At 39.4% G+C, this 23,043-nt stretch overlaps 1 protein-coding gene across 2 annotated transcripts in view; it reads right to left on the bottom strand.

The window, feature by feature from the left end:
• The window catches only part of LOC133646882 (protein O-mannosyl-transferase TMEM260-like), a 69,649-nt gene that overhangs the window by 44,191 nt on the left and 2,415 nt on the right, over window positions 1-23,043 (bottom strand). The window contains exons 2-3 of one of the 2 annotated variants that reach the window (XM_062042764.1): window positions 3,587-3,618; window positions 1,139-1,290 (exon numbers count right to left, since the gene is read on the bottom strand). In XM_062042764.1, the coding sequence (XP_061898748.1) occupies window positions 1,139-1,290; window positions 3,587-3,618 (184 nt within the window). Of the gene's footprint in view, window positions 1-1,138; window positions 1,291-3,586; window positions 3,619-23,043 lie in introns of those variants that run through there. The other variant, XM_062042765.1, reaches the window with a different exon arrangement.

Raw genomic sequence — 23,043 nt, 5'->3', positions numbered from 1 at the left:
CTGTTTATATTCCGACATAACCACACCAAAAACATGAGTAAAACACTTCTATCTCGAAAAACTAGTCATTTTCTGCCGTACAAACCAGGCCAAAACCAACTTGTCATCTGTCACCAACACGCATACCACTAAACCACTGGTGCGTTTATGGCCACACAAAAAGTTGGACAACTCAAACACCACACAAAGTTACACTATGACTCCTCAGTCATACGTGTGCTTATTTTACTGTCATTTATTAGTAATTTTAATTTATTTATATTAGTCATGGAATGCTGTTACACACACTATGTTGAAGTAATACTATTATTATTAATTATTATTATTATTATTATTATTATTATTATTATTATTATTATTTATCTTACGGTATATATCAAAAATAATATTGAGCAAAATTTAATTGAAATATTGTCGATGTGGCCCTCCAGCAGTGCCCGGGTTGCTAATGCGGCCCCCGGTAAAAATTAATTGCCCACCCCTGGTATACACCAAGCTTAAGTGTAAATGGTACCGTTTTGCATCACAAAGTAAGCAGCTATTAACATGCAATTAACAAATAGATTAAGTAGAGTATAAAGAGAAGATAATATAACAACAACTGTTTGTGTGTCTGCATTGTAACAGTCTGTACAGGACATCTAAGAAGACGCCGGATCAATCCATATATTTGTGGTGTGGATACCAGAGGCAGCATCAGTATATAATGGGAAAAAGAATAATCCGTTAGTTGTAATATTTTTAATAATTTTGTTGTCGTTTTTGGTAATGTTTCAAACTCAGGGAATAATTCATTGGACACAGGAGGGCTTTAAGGGTATATAAACCAAAGGATTTAAATGTAAAGTAATTTTTGTTTAGTTATTGTGTACTATTTACTTTGTTTTGCTCACAGAATTATATGTAATAAAATAAAATAAGGAATTAGTTTAAATAGTGTGTTGATATTGTTGAACTGTCTGTCAATAGCACTCACTACAAATAAATTTAAAAATTTACAGTAAATATATGTAATTAGTATCAGTATTGGTAACGGCGGATCTCACTCATGAATGATCGGTATTGAAATCGGCAGCATAGATCCCTGATTGGAACATCTCTAGTTATGTTATGCTGTGATATGTTATAAGGTGCTTACCTGCACACAGTCATGCACAGGGTGCCACATGCAAAAGCCCCCAGCACACTGCTCATTAGGCTTACACTGTGGGCAGGTGAGATTGTGGGAAGAATATGCATTGTCAGGCGAGCTAGTAGAGTGAAGATCGGGTATCCAGGAGGATGGGCCACCTAAACATACAGACATGAGAGTGGGTAAGAGTTTAAAGGTCAGGTCAAAAATTAAGTATTGTCAACTAAAACTTTGTGTCAATTAATATGGGTATAGTCTTTGTTGAGTTCAAAGACCTTCAAGGCAGCTATTGCAATACTCTCTACATTCCCTCTGGCCCTACGATATGATACCAAAGGAGGTAGTGTAGTATTTAATGTAGCTAAGCCTGGAGCTGGTATATAATTGATCCAGTACAGATTTTTGTCTGTCTTTTGCCTAATGTCAAACAGGGAAGACTTCAGCACCTGGGGTAACGTGGTCCAGATGAAAAAGCGGCTGGCCAGAAATTTGAAGGTTACTGGTTCGAATTCAGCTTACACCATCCTAGTCATTGTCGTTGTGTCCTTGGGAAAGAAACTTCACCCACCTTACCCCCAGTGTCACCTACACTGGTAAATGTAGCTTTAGGGCCAACCCCAATCAACCCGCTTGACTTACTTTTATCCCTATCCCTAAATGTTGCACGTTCCCCTGAGGGTAGTGGTGTCCCAATTACTCTTTGCTTATAGGGGTAGTGGGCATAACGAGGGGTATCACAAACATATGTATAATTTTGCATGGATTTCCTTTTTATAGGGTTGTAATAATAACAGTGACTGTATGTTTGAACAGTTAACATAAGATCATGTCAGTTTAATGTCTTTAAAGTATTTAAAGTAAAGTGGTGAATGATAAAAAAATGTTTTAATAATCTCAACCGTTAACTCCATTGCTGCCGGATTCTGTCGAATTTGGCTGCTTCCTCGAAAAAAACTACCAGTAGCTTTCTGACACTGTAATAGTCTACATGCTTACTAGTCAGAAGATTCAATGAAAGAAACACAATTTAGAATTACTACACTTACTTGTATAAGAAGCAGCTGCTTTTCGTTTGAGGCAAATCTTAGGAAATATTTGAATTTGCGCGCATGCTCAGTAGCATTGGGGAGCAGATATTGGTAGGGAGCAGACATCGACAGAACACTGGGTTTATTTTTATGGTGAGAAGCATGTGCAAACATAACTACGTAGTCACTTATGTGCCTGAACCTAAACTATGCAGTGACATAGCAAGTACTGTCCCAATTCCATGGGAAGATTAAAAAGCTCTACCCCTTGTTGCTTTATTTCCAGGGTGCAGTAGTAGGGAGTGAACATTGGGTTTGGGTCTAAGTAGATCATGGGTTTCTCAACGTAAAGCACTTTGATTTTAAAAAATAGCACTATATAAATATAATTCACTTCACCCTGACACAGAAATGGTTGGATGGATCACATCGCAGACTTCTCCTCCTTACACTTTTTTACTTGTCTTTCTCTGGCCTCTTCCCAAGGACAGTGCAGCTCCAGAGAGCACACGGTACAACGTGATCTTCGCCCGCTCTAGCCCCAGCCCCCGAAACCACCACTGAGCTGCAAGTCATTCGCGTCTGGGGGATCTCGGCAATTAGCCGCTAAGTCTCCTTTGCCCTGATAAGGACTCAGTCATTAAAGATTCATTTCCTGGAGTTGATAACGTGAGTCGTGCTGGCAGAAAGAAGGGACATCACTTCAAATGAAGACCGAGCTGAAAGATGCATTAGGCACAGGTCAAGGTTTAAATATACTTCAAAACTGCATCACCAGGTTGAGGTGGGCTTGGGGATACGATGTTCAGCAATAATCGACAATGAGGAAGTCAGCTACGACATGAGGATGCAGGATAGCGGAGGTACAAAAGTCTGAGTGAAGAAAGGCAAAAAGAACTCTTGGGATTGAACTATAAAGGAAGGACAGCAGTCTTGGGCCCGGGGTGGCCTGCAAGGCCTTTGGGGAGGACTACGAGGCAGAGGGGCAGGCCACACGGACTGCAGCACTAACGCCAGGATTACTGGCATAGTGACACCGACACAGCCTCCCTAAAAGGATCACAGCGGCATAATAAACTTTATTAAATAATAAAACTTATTATAACTGTTAACCCGATTTAGTTCATTCTTTGCGGCTTACACACACACAAAAAAGAGGGGTGGATATAATAAGCCTCATACCGTACATAAGGCAAAGCCTACAAAAGCCATCGCCCTACTATTGACTTTAATTGGATTTGAAAAAGGGGTTGCAAATTATGGCATTCTCTACTTGCAACTTAGTAAAATAAATGTAAAGAAAAGAAGGGCGAAACCTGTGGACTGAAAGTGAATTAATCTGCTTTCTGCCCATGCTTAATTAAACTTCCTTAATGCTTCTAAGAGTTAATGAATGAAATGATTAAACAATAGAGCTAATACTTACCCCCAGCTCACAGGCAGTGGTGATCAACTCTCCTGTAAAAAAGAATGGGGGAGGAAATTAATGTAAACCCAATAATTATTATTAAGACACAAGTCTGCTCCCAAAGTTTTCCCAAATCAAATACTTGCACTGGGGTTTTGCATTAATTTACCAGGATCAAAACCTGCAAATCTTCCCAGTGTGACATTTCCTAAGCGGCACGCTCATTCTCTTCAGCGCTTGCCTCTCCCTTGATGCCTCCCCTCCCGTTACCCAGCACGTACAAACACACACACACCATTAGACACCCTCTCCAATGCACTGTCACACTAAAACACACATATGCTGATCTGAGAATAATGCTTCCAGTCCCATCCTCCCTGTGCATGGGGGTCTTTCTTCTGCCACTCTCTGCCAGTGTCTCAGTGTCGCCTTCAGTCCGTCGGGCACAAACAGAAAAAGGCGACGCTGCTGACAGTTACAGAATGAGGTAAGCTGCAAAAATAAGAGGCGGCTGCACAATTTCTTGACAAGCTCTGTGTGAGGCACAACACAGAATGAAAAGAGTCCACCCCCCCTCCTTACCTCCACAAAGTTATTTGAGCAAGCTTTAATGTAGCTGGGCACAAATGAGTTTGTGCCAGGATATACCCAGAGCATTTCAAATTATGCTGATTTCTCACCCAATGTTTATATCTCCCACTCATGAAAATTGAAATTTTGTTCAGATTACCAGACACTGATAAATGTTTGAGTTTAACACAGCACCCTCTGCTGGCACCAAAGAGAAACTCCTGTATCTGCTCTACAGTGAGGTAAAAAAAAAAAAAGGAATTGAAAAATATCAGCAAGGTTTCAAGGGGGCCCTTTTGCGAGTTCAGGTGGCATTGCAAAATAGATTTGACCAACTTTAAGATGTAGGTTTTTTTACTACATAGAAATTCTGTAAAAATGCAAGAAAACTTACAAATGGTATTATTAGATGTTATAAAACTGAAAACCTCACTTTTTCATGACTGTACCACATCATCAAGAATTCATTGTTTTTGTTGAAGAAAATATATTTACCTTATCAATATTAGCCATTCTAAAATGTACAACATTCATAGTTTATTTTATTAGTTGAATGTTTTGTTTGGTTTGAGAAAATCTCTTCACTACATCACTGTAAGGCATTTCATGAGTACATGAGATATGATGGCTGTAATTGTAATAATTGTAATTGTAAAAACTCAAATATTGTGTTGAACTAGTGAGTCATTTAGTAAAGTAATGGATGTAAGATTGCATTCCTGGTATCTGCTACAAGTTTGTTCAATGAAGCGTTGTATTACATGTAATCTTAATAAACTCATACTGTAATAGCGGTTGCCGATATGAAGGAGGCAGAATGATTGTGTGCAAGTCAGCCTTTTATTGGTTTTCACAAAACTGTCACTGTATAGCTAAGAGGCAGGAGCGTGACGCACACTCACGAGAACAGCTATTTGAACACTTCCTCGTTTCTTCTTCGCTCCCAGACCAGGTCGAACACTGCGGCAAGCCCACCGCTTTCCTCTGCAGCCCACCCCTAATTACAGTTCACTACACAATATTCACATGGCTACAATACTTAACAGTGCTTTTTAGGCAACTTGGCCATGCAGCACTAGATCTAGTACAAGTTAGTGGGTTTAGTATTTGAAATCATGATTAAAATCATGGGACATAATATTTACTGGTCATGAGGAATATAATCATGAAACAGGACTTGTGTTTCAGCACCTGTGTTGCCACAAGACTCCCTATCTACTGATTACGTTCACCCTCTTTACCGCCTCACTAGTTAACCTATAGCAGCGTTTCCCTTTAATGTAACTAAATGTGGCGTACCGCCACGGTAAAATCAGAGGCGCCACAGCTTGAATTTTTTTATTTATTTTTTTATTTACATGAATCCAAATTTAAGTAACATAATGTATTGTAGCCTCCAGAAGAAGTTACACAGAGTCCGATATGCTTTTTTTTTTTTTAACTTTTATTGCCAATCTCATGCTAGGCCCAATTCTCACAGGTTCGTCTCCGTGCTTCCCCGGACACACAACAACACTTCCTCATTCTCCGCCAATTTGCTTCTAGGCACAAACGGTGTATTTGGGTTAATGGGGAAAATAAACATCAAATAAAAACCACACAAACATAAAACATCACCACCAGCAGGTCTCTACAGTATGAAAGTTAAAGTACCACTGATAGTCACACACACTAGGTGTGGTGAAATTACTCTCTGCGTTTGACCCATTCCCTTGTTCCACCCCTTTGGAGGTGAGGGGAGCAGTGAGCAGCAGCGTTGGCCACGCTCGGGAATCATTTTGGTGATTTAACCCCCAATTCCAACCTTTAATACTGAATGGATATATATAGCCTGTTATTTGCACACTATTGACTAGTGATGCACCGAAAATTGACCACAGAAAACAACGCTGCCGAAACTGGATGTTGTGATACAGTAAACAATACACGGGATTGTCTGGAGCATAGTCAGCATGTCTGCGATGTGGATGTAACTTTAATATATGCCAGACATAAACGCAGTCAGCGATCTGCAAAATGTGCAAATAGTGGCGGCTTTCAAGGAGAGAAAGTCCAACTGGAGCAGCGCGAAGCAAGTGTGACGTCATGCTCGCTGCAGCTCGCTTTTCGTTGGGGAAATCGAAGGACAGAAATAGAGTCTCTAAACACAAGTACATGCTATAATAATATCGGAAAAATATGCTACATTTGTTGCTAGTCATTTTCAATAAAGAAACAAATCACAAAGGGTCTCTAGACCAGTGCTTCTGAACCTTGTTGGAGGTACCGAACCCCAACAGTTTCATATGCGCATTCATGCGCATTCACCGAACCCTTCTTTAGTGAAAAATTTTTTAAAAAAAATTTCAAATTCAAGACAAAAGTTATGTTTTTTTACTGGTGCACAAAATGAACCGTGCATGAACATCACCTTGTTCAAACCAACACAGTGCATGAACTCACAACAAATTACACACCTGCAAATCAGATGGAAAATTAGAGGGAACATTGTTTGGGGGTATCCATAATACGGCGATAGGGAGAAGTTTTTATTTACACGAAGAGTCGGGTGCGTCTTGACCTCCGCGGCGGAGGCTCCGCCGAACCCCTGAGGCCGACTCACCGAACCCCTAGGGTTCGATCGAACCCAGGTTAAGAACCACTGCTCTAGACACTTCTCAACAAAGTACATTGTACAAAAATCAGCAACAATAGAAAATAGAGCAAAACATTATAATATAAACATATATGTAAATACTAATTAATAATAACAGATTTGTTTTTAAATGTAGGTAAAATGTTTTGCCTTTTTAAAGAAAATCTTATAACAAATTATGCAAATTATATGATGGTGTCATGGTGACCACACCCCCATCGCGCCCCTAACCACGCCCCCACTGCCACAGGTATCTTGGCAATCTAGGGGAAACCCTGTATACTATAATGCGGTCCAAAATCGACACTTTTTGAATCATTCCAAAGCATTCTCTCTTTGATTTTTCAACGCTTCACACGCAGGCTAGCTTAGCCTAGCTTTGTTAGCTCCGAAAACATAGCCACTCCGGCGCCAGCATAAACGCAAATATGGCTTCATGTAACAATTGCACACTTCTCTTAGAGAGGTTGTCCTTGCTTGAGGGACGTGTCCACATGTTAAAGCAGAATAATAAGATACAGTTAGACAGCTTGGACATGCCAAATAGCGCAGGCTGCACTAGGCCTACAGCGTGGCCAGCGTACCAAGCAGCCGGCTGGCCACGGTGACAAGTCAGTTAGTGTACTGCACTCTCAGACTGTACTTGACTATAAGCAGCCAGCTAACTACGGTGCATCGGAGAACGGCCGAGTTAGCGGTTTTATACAGAAATTTTTAAAAAAGTACCACTTTGCCTAGAAAAATAGCGGAATTTCGCTATATAGCGGACATCTGGGTAGGGTTGTACTGGTATACCGGAACTAATAAAGTACAAGGTATTAATTAATTAGAAAAGGTACTATACTGCATTTGAAAAATACCGTGACTTTTTTTTATGCGCCCGATGGCAGGCCGAGGCCAATGTCGCAAGTCAACATCAACACACGCACAGACCACTTGCAAGCAGAAACAGTTTGGAGACAGAAGAGGGAGATTGGACATATTTTGGCTTTAAAACTAACTGGCACTATAAATCTGGCGCTACAAACAATGAACCCCCACTCTTCAAACGGTGCTTTAAAGCATAGCTTCCTTATTTTAGAAAAAGCATCGAAGTTTGCGGGAAGCGTTGCAGTGTTTGTCTGTTGTTTTCTTCTTCTACTTCTTAAAGGCCTACTGAAACCCACTACTACCGACCACGCAGTCTGATAGTTTATATATCAATGATGAAATCTTAACATTGCAACACATGCCAATACGGCCGGGTTAACTTATAAAGTGCAATTTTAAATTTCCCGGGGAACTTCCGGTTCAAAACGCCTTTGAGGATGACGTATGCGCGTGACGTAGCCAGTAGAACACAGGTATGGCTTCCCCATTGAAGCCAATACGAAATAGCTGTTTTCATCTCATTATTCCACAGTATTCTGGACATCTGTGTTGGTGAATCTGTTGCAATTTGTTCATTGCATTATGGAGAAAGAAGCTGAGCAAGCAAAGAAGAAAGTTGGTGTGAAGCGGAGTATTTTGCGAGGGAAGTCAGCAACACAACACAGTCGGTGTTTCATTGTTTACATTCCCGAAAGATGCAGTCAAGATCGAAGAACTCGGACAACAGAGACTCTTACCAGGAGGACTTTGACTTCGTTAACAGACGCAGACGCGATACCGTGAGTACGCTTCCAAACATTTGATCGCTTGCTATAACTAGCTCGAGCTAGTAGCTAGTAGCTAGGAGCTAGCATAACAAACACCTAGGTGTTTGTTATGCGGGATTAATTTGTGGCATATTAAATATAAGCCTGGTTGTGTTGTGGCTAATAGAGTATATATATGTCTTGTGTTTATTTACTGTTGTAGTCATTCCCAGCTGAATATCAGGTCCCACCCGCGCGCTTCCAAACATTTGATTGCTTGCTCGTACGTGCGTGTCATGTACGTAACTTTGGTTAAATATATAAGCTTTATGAACCTTGGGTTAGGTGAACGGTTCTTTAGGCTGAGTGAGTGTGTGTGTTGTGCAGGTGTTTGAATTGTATTGGCGGGTTATATATACGGGATCCCGTCCATATTACCCGCTCGAGCTGTAACTAGCTCGAGCTAGTAGCTAGTAGCTAGGAGCTAGCATAACAAACACCTAGGTGTTTTTATGTGGGATTAATTTGTGGCATATTAAATATAAGCCTGGTTGTGTTGTGGCTAATAGAGTATATACTGTATATGTCTTGTGTTTATTTACTGTTTTAGTCATTTCCAGCTGAATATCAGGTCACCCCCGGCTCTCACAGCATCTTCCCTATCTGAATCGCTTCCACTACCCACTAGTCCTTCACTTGCACTTTACTCATCCACAAATCTTTGTTCATCCTCGCTCAAATTAATGGGAAAATCGTCGCTTTCTCTGTCCGAATCTCTCTCACTTCATGCGGCCATCATTGTAAACAATAGGGAACTTTGCGTATATGTTCAATTGACTACGTCACGCTACTTCCGGTAGGGGCAAGCCTTTTTTTATCAGATACCAAAAGTTGCGATCTTTATCGTCGTTGTTCTATACTAAATTCTTCCTAAAAAATATGGCAATATCGCGAAATGATCAAGTATGACACATAGAATAGATCTGCTATCCCCGTTTAAATAAAAAAAATTAATTTCAGTAGGCCTTTAAGGGTTAACCAGTGTTGGCAGTTCATGAACTTTTGATATATCGCCCCCTACTTTGAGGCAGAGGTACTTGCTGCCTCATGGCCTGCCTTTTCCCCGTGGCAACAAGCACACGCCCCCTCGCACGCACACGCTCAATACACTTTGTGTGTAGCCGTGGAGGCACCACCTGTGTCTGCCTCACTTCTCGTCTGCCGCATTATTTTAATCAGGAACCACGGAATTTCCGCGATTTTGACCATGAAAATTATCAAAAGATACAAGAACCACACCAAAATCACATAGAAAGCATAGACCAAAAGAAAAATATTAAAACGTATTTTATTGTATTACTTCGTTTTTAAACATCTCATTGTTAAGCCTTTTACCTCCCTGGTGGCAAGGTGAGGCACTGCCTCACTTGCCTCCCCTGACAGCACGTCACTGGTGCCTATTACATTTTAATATAAGTGTAGATAGAACATGTTAAAACAGAAAGTAAGCATATATTAACAGTACATTAACAAATAGATTAATAATCCATCCATCTGCTACCTCTTGTCCCTCATAATTTCCATAAAATAATAGAATGGGAAATGACACAATATGTTACTGCATACGTCAGCAGCCAAATAAGTAGCTTTGTAACACGTTTGCTTGCTTACAACTAAAAGAGAAGTGGTCTCGTATGTTCACTTTCTTATTTATTGACAACATTGTTCTTTGATTGCAATAAGAAACGTACACTACCGTTCAAAAGTTTGGGGTCACCCAAACAATTTTGTGGAATAGCCTTCATTTCTAAGAACAAGAATAGACTGTCGCATTTCAGATGAAAGTTCTCTTTTTCTGGCCATTTTGAGCGTTTAATTGACCCCACAAATGTGATGCTCCAGAAACTCAATCTGCTCGAAGGAAGGTCAGTTTTGTAGCTTCTGTGACGAGCTAAACTGTTTTCAGATGTGTGAACATGATTGCACAAGGGTTTTCTAATCATCAATTAGCCTTCTGAGCCAATGAGCAAACACATTGTACCATTAGAACACTGGAGTGATAGTTGCTGGAAATGGGCCTCTACACACCTATGTAGATATTGCACCAAAAACCAGACATTTGCAGCTAGAATAGTCATTTACCACATTAGCAATGTATAGAGTGTACTTCTTTAAAGTTAAGACTAGTTTAAAGTTATCTTAATTGAAAAATAAGGACATTTTAATGCATACTTGCCAACCCTCCCGTTTTTAGCGGGAGAATCCCGGTATTCAGCGCCTCTCCCGACAACCTCCCTTCTCCCGACAAACTCCCGGTATTCAGCCGGAGCTGGAGGCCACGCCCCCTCCAGCTCAATGCGGACATGAGTGGGGACAGCCGTTCTCACGTCCGCTTTCCCAGCAGCTTGCCTGCCCAATGACGTCATAACATCTACGGCTTTTAGAGAGTAGAGTGCACAACAAGCAGAGAGAGTTCTTGGTTTCTTATGTGGGTTTATTGTTAGGCAGTTTCATTAACGTCCTCCCAGCGCGGTAACAACACACAACAACAGCAGTCACGTTTAGTCTACTGTAAAGCAGTTCGTCTGCCGTAAACAGCAATGTTGTGACACTCTTAAACAGGACAATACTGCCACCTACCGGATAGCCTGCAGAACACTGAAATTCAAGTATGTCTTTTATTTATATGTAGGGATGATGTTTGATAAGAAATTATCGAGTTTGAGCCTATTATCGAATCCTCTTATCGAACCGATTCCTTATCGATTCTCTTATCGAGTCCAGATAGGTTGTTGGGGACGGCGTGGCGAAGTTGGTAGAGTGGCTGTGCCAGCAATCGGTAGGTTGCTGGTTACTGGGGTTCAATCCCCACCTTCTACCATCCTAGTCACGTCCGTTGTGTCCTTGGGCAAGACACTTCACCCTTGCTCCTGATGGCTGCTGGTTAGCGCCTTGCATGGCAGCTCCCTCCATCAGTGTGTGAATGTGTGTGTGAATGGGTGAATGTGGAAATATTGTCAAAGCGCTTTGAGTACCTTGAAGGTAGAAAAGCGCTATACAAGTATAACCCATTTGTTGTATATGGAAAAAAACACACAATATTTGGTTTACCAAAAGCTCACTTTTATTATATATAAAAAAAAAAATCTAATAAATAAATAAATATTGACTGTTACCCCGCTAAAAAAATAAAATTAAAAAAATAAATATTGACTGTTGTTACCCAAAGTATATTAAGTGGGATTTTTCAGAAAAACAAATATATACAGTAACACAAAAACAAACTGTCTCTGTGATCACTATATGTGTATAAATAATAATATAGTGTTAAATAAAATCAGTCCCTTGGGCAGAAAACTGAAAATAATACAGCTCTCCAAAAAGTGCACTTCTGCTGCTATTTGACATAACTGTTTGTTATGATGCTTTGACATTTTTGCACTTTATTTCTTTATTGAAAGAAAATTCTATGAAGAGAAAAGTTGTTTGCAAATGTGGTTACAATGGTAAAAAATGAAAAGTTAAAGCTAAAAAAAGAAATACACTTTATTGAGTTAAAATCTTTCTTTTTAGGGGGAAAGATGTGATGTTATGAGCTAGGGAATATAACAACTACACTACCCAGCATGCAACGGGAGTGACGAGCATGCGCGGTAGCCCCGAAAAGTGTTGTTGGATGTCGTCACCTGTGAAAGTAAACGTCAAGAACTCAGCCAACACGCCTCGTCTGCATTATTTATAATTAGACAGACAACACATATACAGTGTGATTTTGTTTTGTTCACAAGGAAAGAAAAACAAAAGTTAAAAAAGGGAGATGTCATATATGTTGTATATATATGTATGTGCTGCGGTTGCTTTAAGAACGTTGTGACAGCTGCCGTAAAGGAGGTGCGTTGCTAGCCTGGTTGCTGTTTCCGGTTGGTCGTAAAAGTGTTCGTCATGTGTTTGTACCCTGTTTAAATCTCTCAGTAAAGTTATTCATTGGATTATACCTTTTGTTTTGAACTTTGTTATTCCATTGTTTTTCCTGCTTTCCCTATCTGCGCCTAATGACTGAGCTACGTGACGTAAATTCTTGTGATGTCTCAAGGGGCATTTCTGGTCGTGATGGGATTCGTTCCGAGGGATTCGAATAAAGAATCAACTCTTTTTCTTTACTATAGTGGTCTCGATAACGGGTACCGGTTCTCAAAAAGGGATTCGAGTCCGAGGACTCGGTTCTTTTCTTATCGAACAACCGGGAAAACCGGTTTCGAGTATCATCCCTATTTATATGTATAATAAAATAAAAAATAAAAATAAAATATATATATAGCTAGAATTCACTGAAAGTCAAGTATTTCATACATATACATATATATATATATATATATATATATATATATATATATATATATATATATATATATATATATATATATATATATGTGTGTGAAATACTTGATTTGGTGAATTCTAGCTGTAAATATACTCTCCTCTTAACCACGCCCTTGGCCACGCCCCAACCACGCCCCCCGCCCCAAACACGCCCCCCCGCCCCCCGACCACGCCGCCCCCCCGCCCCCCCACCTCCCGATATTGGAGGTATCAAGGTTGGCAAGTATGTTTTAATGTGACCCCAAACTTTTGAACGGTAGTGTATGTCTAATATACCATAAGTTTTTCTGTTAAACTAAAGCCAATAATGACATTTTTTGTGGTCCCCTTTATTTTGAAAAGTTTTGAAAAGTATCAAAAAGTATCAAAATACATTTTGGTACATTACCAAAATATTGGTCTCAGGACAACCCTACATGTAGGATGCCTGACTATCCGAACGTCAACACAACTGTAGCCTCATTTACTGCATTAACAAAAAAGCATGAAACTATTTGATTGAACAGAAATTATTTCTGACTTTGAATTAGCGATTTTCCGAGCAGGGGTTTATGCTGCCGATTCTGAGTAAAATCAGCCAATACCAATACCATCCGATATGCTGTAAATTTTAAAATGTATTTATGGTGAGTGCTATTGACATTTTAAAAATACCAACAACATTTAAACTAGTTCCTTATCCTCTTTCATCACAAACAATTGTTTGAACAAAGCCAAATTAATAGTACATAATAACTAAACACATTCAAAAACTACTATTGCTTATTGAAATAATTTTTGCTCTCAAAGTCCTCCTGTGTTCAGGGACATATTCCCTCAGTTTGTAAACATTAACAAAATCAAAAAGAGAAACTAATATCGATCTAATCACTGTAGTATTGATCATATAGTAATAAATGTTTTCTTTCATTCTTTCTTTTTCTTAGTTTATTTCGAACATGAACACACTTACAGTATAATACTGTATATCACACTCAATTTCATATAATTTATTTTTACATCATGTCCAAAAAGGAGTAGGAAGAAGCAAAGCTTATTTAATCCTTCCCCTTTCCCACTTGAGAGCGTTTACAAATACATATGTTAATATACTGTCTTCTTTTTGTAACACAATTACATCAGTGAATGATTAACACAGCAGTTCTTGCAATATATAATTAAGTCACTCATGATAAACATACTGAGATGAAGAATATCCCGTTTTAATTAAGGTTGAAAGTATTTCTCATAATTTTTCTTCTTTGTACTTTGTAAGCACTATTAATTTGAACAAGCTCTTACACTGGATCATATCAGTACATTGTTTAACTTATTTACTTAATCAATTCCATAGTTTAATTCCACATACTGATATGCTAAAGGTTTTTAGTGTTGTACGAGCATACTACCCTTGGTGTGGACACCAATTTATGGATGATCCACGCTTATACGTGTCGTGTACATGCAGACTGTGACAATGCTGACACACCAACAGTTATATTATTCTCTCTCCAGACTCTTATTCATCTACTTGTTTATTTACTGTAAATAACTGCTTACTTTCTGCTATAACGTGATGCCAGCTACACTTTTTAAACTTTACTAAGCACTTATTTCTATGTGTTGTTTAAATCTAACTTAGCGATTAGCTTAGATAATAGCATGCCTGCTCCTGCTTGCTCTCGGTGCAAAACGTGTTGTCTTAAAGCTTGATAATGATACTTGATATGGCTGGGCGATATGGACGAAAAAGTATATCTCGATATATTTTTACTTAAACTCAATATTCGATATACTGTATATCTCGATATATTTTCCGGTGAAAGTATACATAACAAGATATACATTTTTGAGCGAGATTCACTGAAATTGAACTGAATGACAACTGTACTGTAAACAGTCTGTGGCACTTTTATTAACCCACTTAGTCAAGATGTGTATTAACAGCATAGAAAATAAACTGTTTAAGTAGCACAGAATTAAATAACACAAATAAAATACAAAAATATTATTTCTACGTAAAATAAATAACATAGCTGTGCAAATAATACAAAAAGTATCAAACTCAGATAAAAAATACATTTGTAGGCAGGCACTTTTTAATTCCCAGTCGACGATGTAATGGACTGTCACACACGTACGGTTCTGGTCAGCGCCAAGTAAGTGGCTTGACTTAATTTTGCGGCTATGATCTTCCTCACTTCGTCATACATTTTTGGCAGCATTCCTCGTGCGAAATATGCCCGGCTTGGCAACTGGAGAACAGTTCTGATTTGGGCTTACATGGTAAACAACTGAAATTAATGTTTTATCCGGACGCAAACATTTGTCCAAATGTGGCCAATTAGACGCATTGTGGATTTCCTGGACGTCGTCTACATCGCTAAAAGAAAAATCTAAGGAAGAGAATCCCTCTGCCATCTTCCACTAGTTTTTTTAAATATATAAATCGCCCGCTTGAAAATTCCCTCTTCTCTTCTTTGACTCTCTCGTCGTCATTTGGGATGTCTGTTGTGATTTCCCTTCCTGGTTCGATGACCCGCCCTATCTTGCCTCTGATTGGCCTTTCCTTAATGTTTTGCTCTAATCCTAACCAATCGTGACTCATCATAGTAAACAACCAACCAATCATGGATGTTCTTATACATCCAAACACGTCTTGGAAGGAGGAAGGGGAGGGGTTTAGTAGCCCATGGAGTTTTGAGAGGGAGTGGGAAAAGAGGGAGAACAAGAAACACAACAAATAAGCGGTGTTTGGTCATTTTACCGTGAAATAAATTATATCGATATTACATAATAATGTGTTAATTCCACGACTGTATATATCGGTATCGGTTGATATCGGTAATTAAGAGTTGGACAATATCGGAATATCGGATATCTGCAAAAAAGCCATTATCGGACATCTCTACTTAAGATACTAAGAAGTGCAGTGTATTTGCCACAATGGAGGTGATCATTATTAACTTAGGTGAGTGGCTCCACAGTTTGTGGAAATACACAATTAGCTGCTAGCCCGTCAGCCGGGGGACTAAAAATTATAATATAATATTAGCCAGAGGTGATCAGCAATAATAGGCATTAATCGACAATGGCAATCAAAGTTTTTTAAGAACATCGTCCGATACTGATGGGTGGCCCATCAATTTGCACATCCTTACTTTTAATTTAGCAAGCTATATAGTGAGTGTCTGCTTTCTCAAATTCACACAAAAAGAGACATTTTACAGGACCGCTGCGACACTGAACGCCTTACGTATTTTGCAACCTTGCCTCTACAGTGATTTAGTGCCTACATTTCCCCAAACTCTTATCAGTTTAATGGACCATGAAGTCAAAACTCCTCCACCTGCACGGCTTAAACATTTTCACAGCTCCATTTCACCTGGCACCAGCCGCCAGCAACTTGCCACCGCTTCCCTCATCACTCTTTCCCGTCCTTCGCTGGCTTCTCGTTTCCCCTTCCAGTGGTGGCACACTTTTACACCATTCAATACAAAAAATCTAACTAAGTGAACTAAAGCATCTCGCAGTGAGTCAGTTCTGCAGCCCTACTCGACTAAAAAGGGAAGATATGGACTCGACGGGAGAGCGGCAAAGGGAGCCAAGAGTCTTTGTGATAGTGGAGCATGGGCACCCACACCGGTCTTCCCATAATCCGCATCATTTCCACACTCCACATTCCGAGACAACAGTGTGCCCGCGGGCCTGTGCTCAAACTTCTCCAGGGCACATCACACCTAAAGAGATTAGGACACGGAGACGGAGACCTGGGGAATTCAGCTGGCACTATCAGAGCAGGCATCCTTCACCATCCCTAAACACTGTGGAGAAGGGGCTGGCCATTTTTTCAAAGCACCCAACCCCCCTTCCATTTTACCATCCTCATTCACAAGAGCGAGCAGACTACTCAGTGCTCACTCCTCATCGTTCCACATTCATATCTGGCTCTGCTTTTCATACGCTTGCAATGTGCAAATGTGCGTTTCTTACTGCAAATTGTACACCCGAATGTTGCAGAGCAAACAAACAGAGTTTTCATTTGCTCAAGTGCATATTTAGAAGTCTGTAACCTGGCTATCTCAACAAAACACTCCCTGTAAATGTGCAAGGCAGTCTTTCACAAATGGCATTACAGAGAATGCTTGGACACACGTGGGCCAACAACATGTGAAAGATAAAAGTTCTACATAAAGAACTGCAAATGCTACGTTTATATAAGTACACATTTTTATTTAATAAAAAAAATATTGTAATTCACAGTAGGGGGTCAATAATATTCTCACTTACAAAACAGATTAACCAGGTTTTGGTCATTTATTTTATTGGTGGCATACTGGCATTAAAGGCCTACTGAATTGAATTTTTTTAAATTTAAACGGGGATAGCAGATCCATTCTATGTGTCATACTTGATCATTTCACGATATTGCCATATTTTTGCTGAAAGGATTTAGTAGAGAACAACGACGATAAAGATCGCAACTTTTGGTATCTGATAAAAAAAAGCCTTGCCCCTACCGGAAGTAGCGTGACGTAGTCAGTTGATAGCCTCCTCATATTTTCCTATTGTTTTCAATGCAGCTAAAGCGATTCGGACCGAGAAAGCAACGATTACCCCATTAATTTGAGCGAGGATGAAAGATTCGTGGATGAGGAACGTTAGAGTTAAGGACTAGAATGCCGTGCAAGACATATCTTTTTTCGCTCTAACCGTAACTTAGGTACAAGCTGGCTCATTGAATTCCACACTCTCTCCTTTTTCTATTGTGGATCACAGATTTGTATTTTAAACCACCTCGGATACTATATCCTCTTGAAAATGAGTCGAGAACGCGAAATGGACATTCACAGTGACTTTTATCTCCACGACAATACATTGACGAAACACTTTAGCTACTGAGCTAATGTGATAGCATTGTGTTTAACTGCATATAGAAACAAAATAAATAAATCCCTGACTGGAAGGATAGACAGAAGATCAACAATACTATTAAACCAGGGACATGTAAATACACGGTTAATGCTTTCCAGCTTGGCGAAGCTTAAAAATGCTGTTGCTAACGACGCCATTGAAGCTAACTTAGTATAACGGGACCTCAAAGAGCTATGATAAAAACATTAGCGCTCCACCTACACCAGCCAGCCCTCATCTGCTCATCAACACCCGTGCTCACCTGCGTTCCAGCGATCGACGGAAGGACGAAGGACTTCACCACGATCATCCGTGCAGTCGGTGGCTAGCGTCGGCTAGCGCGTCTGCTATCCGAGTCAAAGTCTTCCTGGTTGTGTTGCTGTAGTCCGCCGCTAATACACCGATCCCACCTACAACTTTCTTCTTTGCAGTTTTCATTGTTCATTAAACAAATTGCAAAAGATTCACCAACACAGATGTCCAGAATACTGTGGAATTATGAGATGAAAACAGAGCTATTTTGCATTGTATTCAATGGGGTACCGATACTTCTGTTTCACTGGTTACGTCACGCGCATACGTCATCATCCAAAGACGTTTTCAACCGTAAGTTTAGCGGGAAACTTAAAATTGCACTTTATAAGTTAACCCGGCCGTATTGGCATGTGTTGCAATGTTAAGATTTCATCATTGATGTATAAACTATCAGACTGCGTGGTCGGTAGTAGTGGGTTTCAGTAGGCCTTTAAAGTAATTTTTTCCCAGGCTAGCTTATGTTACTATGAGTTGTCTATAAGAACATATAGTATTGTTTTTTGTGTCAGTGTTTTTCACAATTACTCATTATATTCTGCAATTGGCTGGAGACCAGTCCAGGGTGTAACCCCACTCTCGCCCGAAGTCAGCTGGGATAGGCCCCAGCTTTTTCGCGACCTATAAGTGGTAGAGAAACTGGATTACTACTAAGTTCTAAGGCTGTCTTCGAATAGGCAATGATTCGATGATTTAATTCGGAAGAATCTGATTCAATTATTAACAACGCAGTCGAATTGTCTGATATTAAACCCCTCTCACCCTCTCCAAGGTAGGAAGTTGAGTTCATAATTGTAAAGCAGGTGTGTGAGACAAATTAATTGATTTGATTTATATTTTATTTATTCTTTCAATACAGTATTAGTAAAAGACTATTTAACTAATAGTGTTGCCAGGATGTTTTTACATGAGGGACGTGATGTGATGTTGGCTCATCGGGACATGCTGCTGTCAGACACGAAGCTCTAGATGCCATCGTGCGCCTCTTGCCGGCCGAAATCCACGACCAGCCCGCTAGAAATTGGACACCGTGCCTCGCCCTGGAAGTGTAGCACTTCTTTTGCAAAGTTAATGACCTTTTCACTGGTTTGCATGCAGAAATTTTGTTATGAATTTTACTTACTCTGTTTAATCAGGTGCCATGCAGAGCCAAGAACCTCACTGATTGTGGTTTCCAGTACACCACAGTTTAGCCTTTTTTTGAGGTGGAAAAGTGTTCACTTAAATGAAGGACTGAATGAATTTGTATGAATTAACTTTATTGAATTCACTGTACAAGAAATGTTAGAGCATACAGCACATTACTGAATATTTGACTATGAAAATCCTCAGTCGAAGACAGCCCAACTAATTATATTGAATAGAAGTTGCTCGTTACACCAAGGAAAAAGTCTCGTACACACGTACATGCAGGGAGCATGTGCACACATACAAAAGCAATCCGAGAGAAGCAACTAACAATTTGCAGTCATGTTGTTTTACAGTATGTTATACGTTCAACGATTGACAATATTGGTACCTAAACTTGACCAAATCGCTATCCTTAGCTGACAACCAAGATGACTAATTTATGTGGGGCGTAGTTTATGTGCTCAAAGACGAAAGAGCAGGGGAACTGCACATATTTTTTTAATTTTGCCTATGGCTCACAATCTTTATGAAAGACAAGAACACACATGTATATTTTTTTGGGGGGTGGAGGGTGGGGGTGGGTTAAGATGATAAAAAAAATGCTTGGAAGATGCGGCTAACGGGAGTCACCAATGTAGCCTTAAAAGCCCTGTGAAACCACTTCAAAACCCTCCATCAACGTTTTATATACACACTGCAAGTAAATACAGTGCAAGTAAATACAGTATATAGTGTAACAGACACGTTCATAACAATATGTAATATGTACAATATTTACCGTATTGTGGTCATTTTAAGCATTACAGCATTGATTTCCCTTTCCACAGCAGCATACTTTCGACTTCCGGAAACAAAGGCGAGTGTGTTCCAATCATGCAAACTTGATGAAAAATGAGGATTTACAACCTTATCTTCAATATACGGAGGACGAACTACTGCTTATAGAAGCCAGCACGAAGTGAGGGTAAAACGTTGGAGCAGGCAAAAGCCGAGAGAGTGAGGTCGGTGTAAATATGTAAATGTTGAACTTGAAGCCAAGCTATGCTGACAGAAATAGAATTCTTACCTAAAACAAACTAAAAACTTCCCCGGCAAGCTGGACCAAATGGATAACTGTCCATTAAGTAAGTCATATTTATCATGATACATGCAGTACATACACTGTCGAGCTAGCTGTGCACAAACAAAACATAAAATGTAGGATAATACTTTACAGGTACTGTAATATGATATGTTCATGGTTTTCAGTCAATACAGATTGGTGCCATATCGCATTATGTTGTGAATTACAAACTCAAAAGCCATTTATCTGTTGACGTAGTAGCAAGCTTATCTCTTTCCGTAGCTAGGTTACGGGTAATGCCTTAGCATGCCGTTGTAAGACGACTGTATTACTATGCTAGAAAAATAGTTCCTTAGTGTTTGCGCTTTAATAACAATGTTGTTACAGCTTGGTTATTATACAAGTTACGGAACGTAAATTAAGTATTGTTGGCGGTTTTTAGATGCATATTTAAAGTAATTTAGAGGCAGAATGGATTGCTCCCATTAGCTGCATTGCTAGCTCCCTAGAACGAGCCGGTTTTTACAGGTTACAATGAAAAAAAAAAAAATGAAAAAAAAAGCTTGTGTCTTCTTGTCTCTCATAAGGATTGTGAATTAGAGATGTCCGATATTATCGGCCGATAAATGCTTGAAAATGTAATATCGGAAATTATTGGTATCGTTTTTTTTTATTATCGGTATCGGGTTTTTTATTTTTATTTTTTATTTTTATTTAAATCAACATAAAAAACACAAGATACACTTACAATTAGTACACCAATCCAAAAAACCTCCCTCCCCCATTCACAATCATTCACACAGAAGGGTTGTTTCTTTCTGTTATTAATATTCTGGTTCCTACATTATATATCAATATACAACAATACAGTCTGCAAGGGATACAGTCCGTAAGCACACATGATTGTCCGTGCTGCTGGTCCACTAATAGTACTAACCTTTAACAGTTAATTTTACTCATTTTCTATAATTACTAGTTTCTATGTAACTGTTTTTATATTGTTTTACTTTCTTTTTTATTCAAGAAAATGTTTTTAACTTATTTATCTTATTTTATTTTATTAATTAAAAAAAAAAAGGACCTTATCTTCACCATACCTGGTTGTCCAAATTAGGCATAATAATGTGTTAATTCCACGACTGTATATATACCGGTATCGGTTGATATCGGAATCGGTAATTAAGAGTTGGACAATATCGGAATATCGGATATCGGCAAAAAGCCATTATCGGACATCCCTATTGTGAATGATAGGCAAAATTACGAAAAAAAAGTGCAGTCCCCCTTAATGGGGACCTATGCTCGTTCCAGCAACCTGAGGGTTCCTGGTTCGATCCCACGCCCGTTGTGTCCTTGAACAAGACACTTCACCCTTGCTCCTGATGCGTCATGGTTAGGGCCTTGCATGGCAGTTCCCGCCATCATTGTGTGAATGGGTGAGTGAATGGGTGAATGTGGTAATAGTGTCAAAGCGCTTTGAGTACCTTGAAGGTAGAAAAGCGCTATACAAGTATAACCCATTTACAATGTTGGATACTCATGTTACTCATGATACTCATACAATGCCAATGACATAAATGCTGGCTTTTTGTATGCTGCTCTGTATCGATCCGAGAGTGTGCAGTTTTACTTCTGTCCAATCTGCATATTGTTTATGAAGTTTTTTCTAAAGTTTTTTTTTGGACCATAATTGGGAAAAAAAAATGTGTTGTGTTTGTCTTGAAGATACAATGTCAATTTTCAAAAGTAAAATTCTGATATTTTTGGAAAGAGCTGGGCGAGGAGGGTTTCATTTGCAATCTGGGAACGCCTCCACCCACAAACCAATTGCAGACGGACTCAGAAAATGTGTTATAAATGTGAAATGTGAAATGTGAAAAGCATATCCAATACATGTTATCTAAACAAGTGGTTCTCCAACTTTTTTCACCAAGTGCCACTTCAGAAAACACTTGGTTCTCCAAGTACCACCATAATGACCAACATTAAAATACAGTAGCATTGTAGGCCAAAACATTCATTAAAAACAAGGCCGATTATATTTCATATTTTTGGCCACTGTAACATTACACACAGTTTGAACAGTAACACTGTTTGAATATTTAATTAAGTGATTCTTTGGCGTACCACGCGATGGAGCCTGCGTACCACTTACACCGTTTGAGAATCACTGATCAAGACCACAAGGCAGTTAAATGTTGAATCATTATTGGTGAGCCCCTTTAAACTACTAAAAAAGAGAAAAAATACACAGTTCAAGTAGAAACTTAAAAAAGTGTGGTATGTCTCATATACACAGTTGCACTAAAAGTGAACAACCCCAAATATAAATTACATTTATTTTAATAATAATAATAATAATACCTGGGATTTATATAGCGCTTTTCTAAGTACCCAAAGTCGCTTTACATGTTTTTCTGAACCCATCAATCAATCACACCTGGTGGAGGTAAGCTACTTTCGTAGCCACAGCTGCCCTGGGGTAGACTGACGGAAGCGTGGCTGCAAATTGCGCCTACGGCCCCTCCGACCACCACCTATCATTCAGCATTCATTTCACCGGTGTGAGCGGCACCGGGGGCAAAGGGTGAAGTGTCCTGCCCAAGGACACAACGGCAGCGATTTTTGGATGGTAAGAGGCGGGGAGCAAACCTGCAACCCTCAGGTTTCTGGCACGGTTGCTCTACCCCAGGGGTGGGCAATTAATTTTTACCGGGGGCCGCATGAGCAACCCGAGCACTGCTGGAGGGCCACACCGACAATATTTCAATTAAATTTTGCTTAAATTATTTTTGATATACCGTAAGATAGATAATAATAATAATAATATTTTCATTTAACCTAACTTATCTTTATACAAAAGCAGATGACTTTT

The sequence above is a fragment of the Entelurus aequoreus genome, linkage group LG03 (assembly GCF_033978785.1).
Source record: "Entelurus aequoreus isolate RoL-2023_Sb linkage group LG03, RoL_Eaeq_v1.1, whole genome shotgun sequence".
Lineage (NCBI taxonomy): Eukaryota > Metazoa > Chordata > Actinopteri > Syngnathiformes > Syngnathidae > Entelurus > Entelurus aequoreus.
The sequence above is the reverse complement of the archived record's forward strand: the minus strand, read 5'-3'. Positions and strand labels throughout refer to the sequence as shown.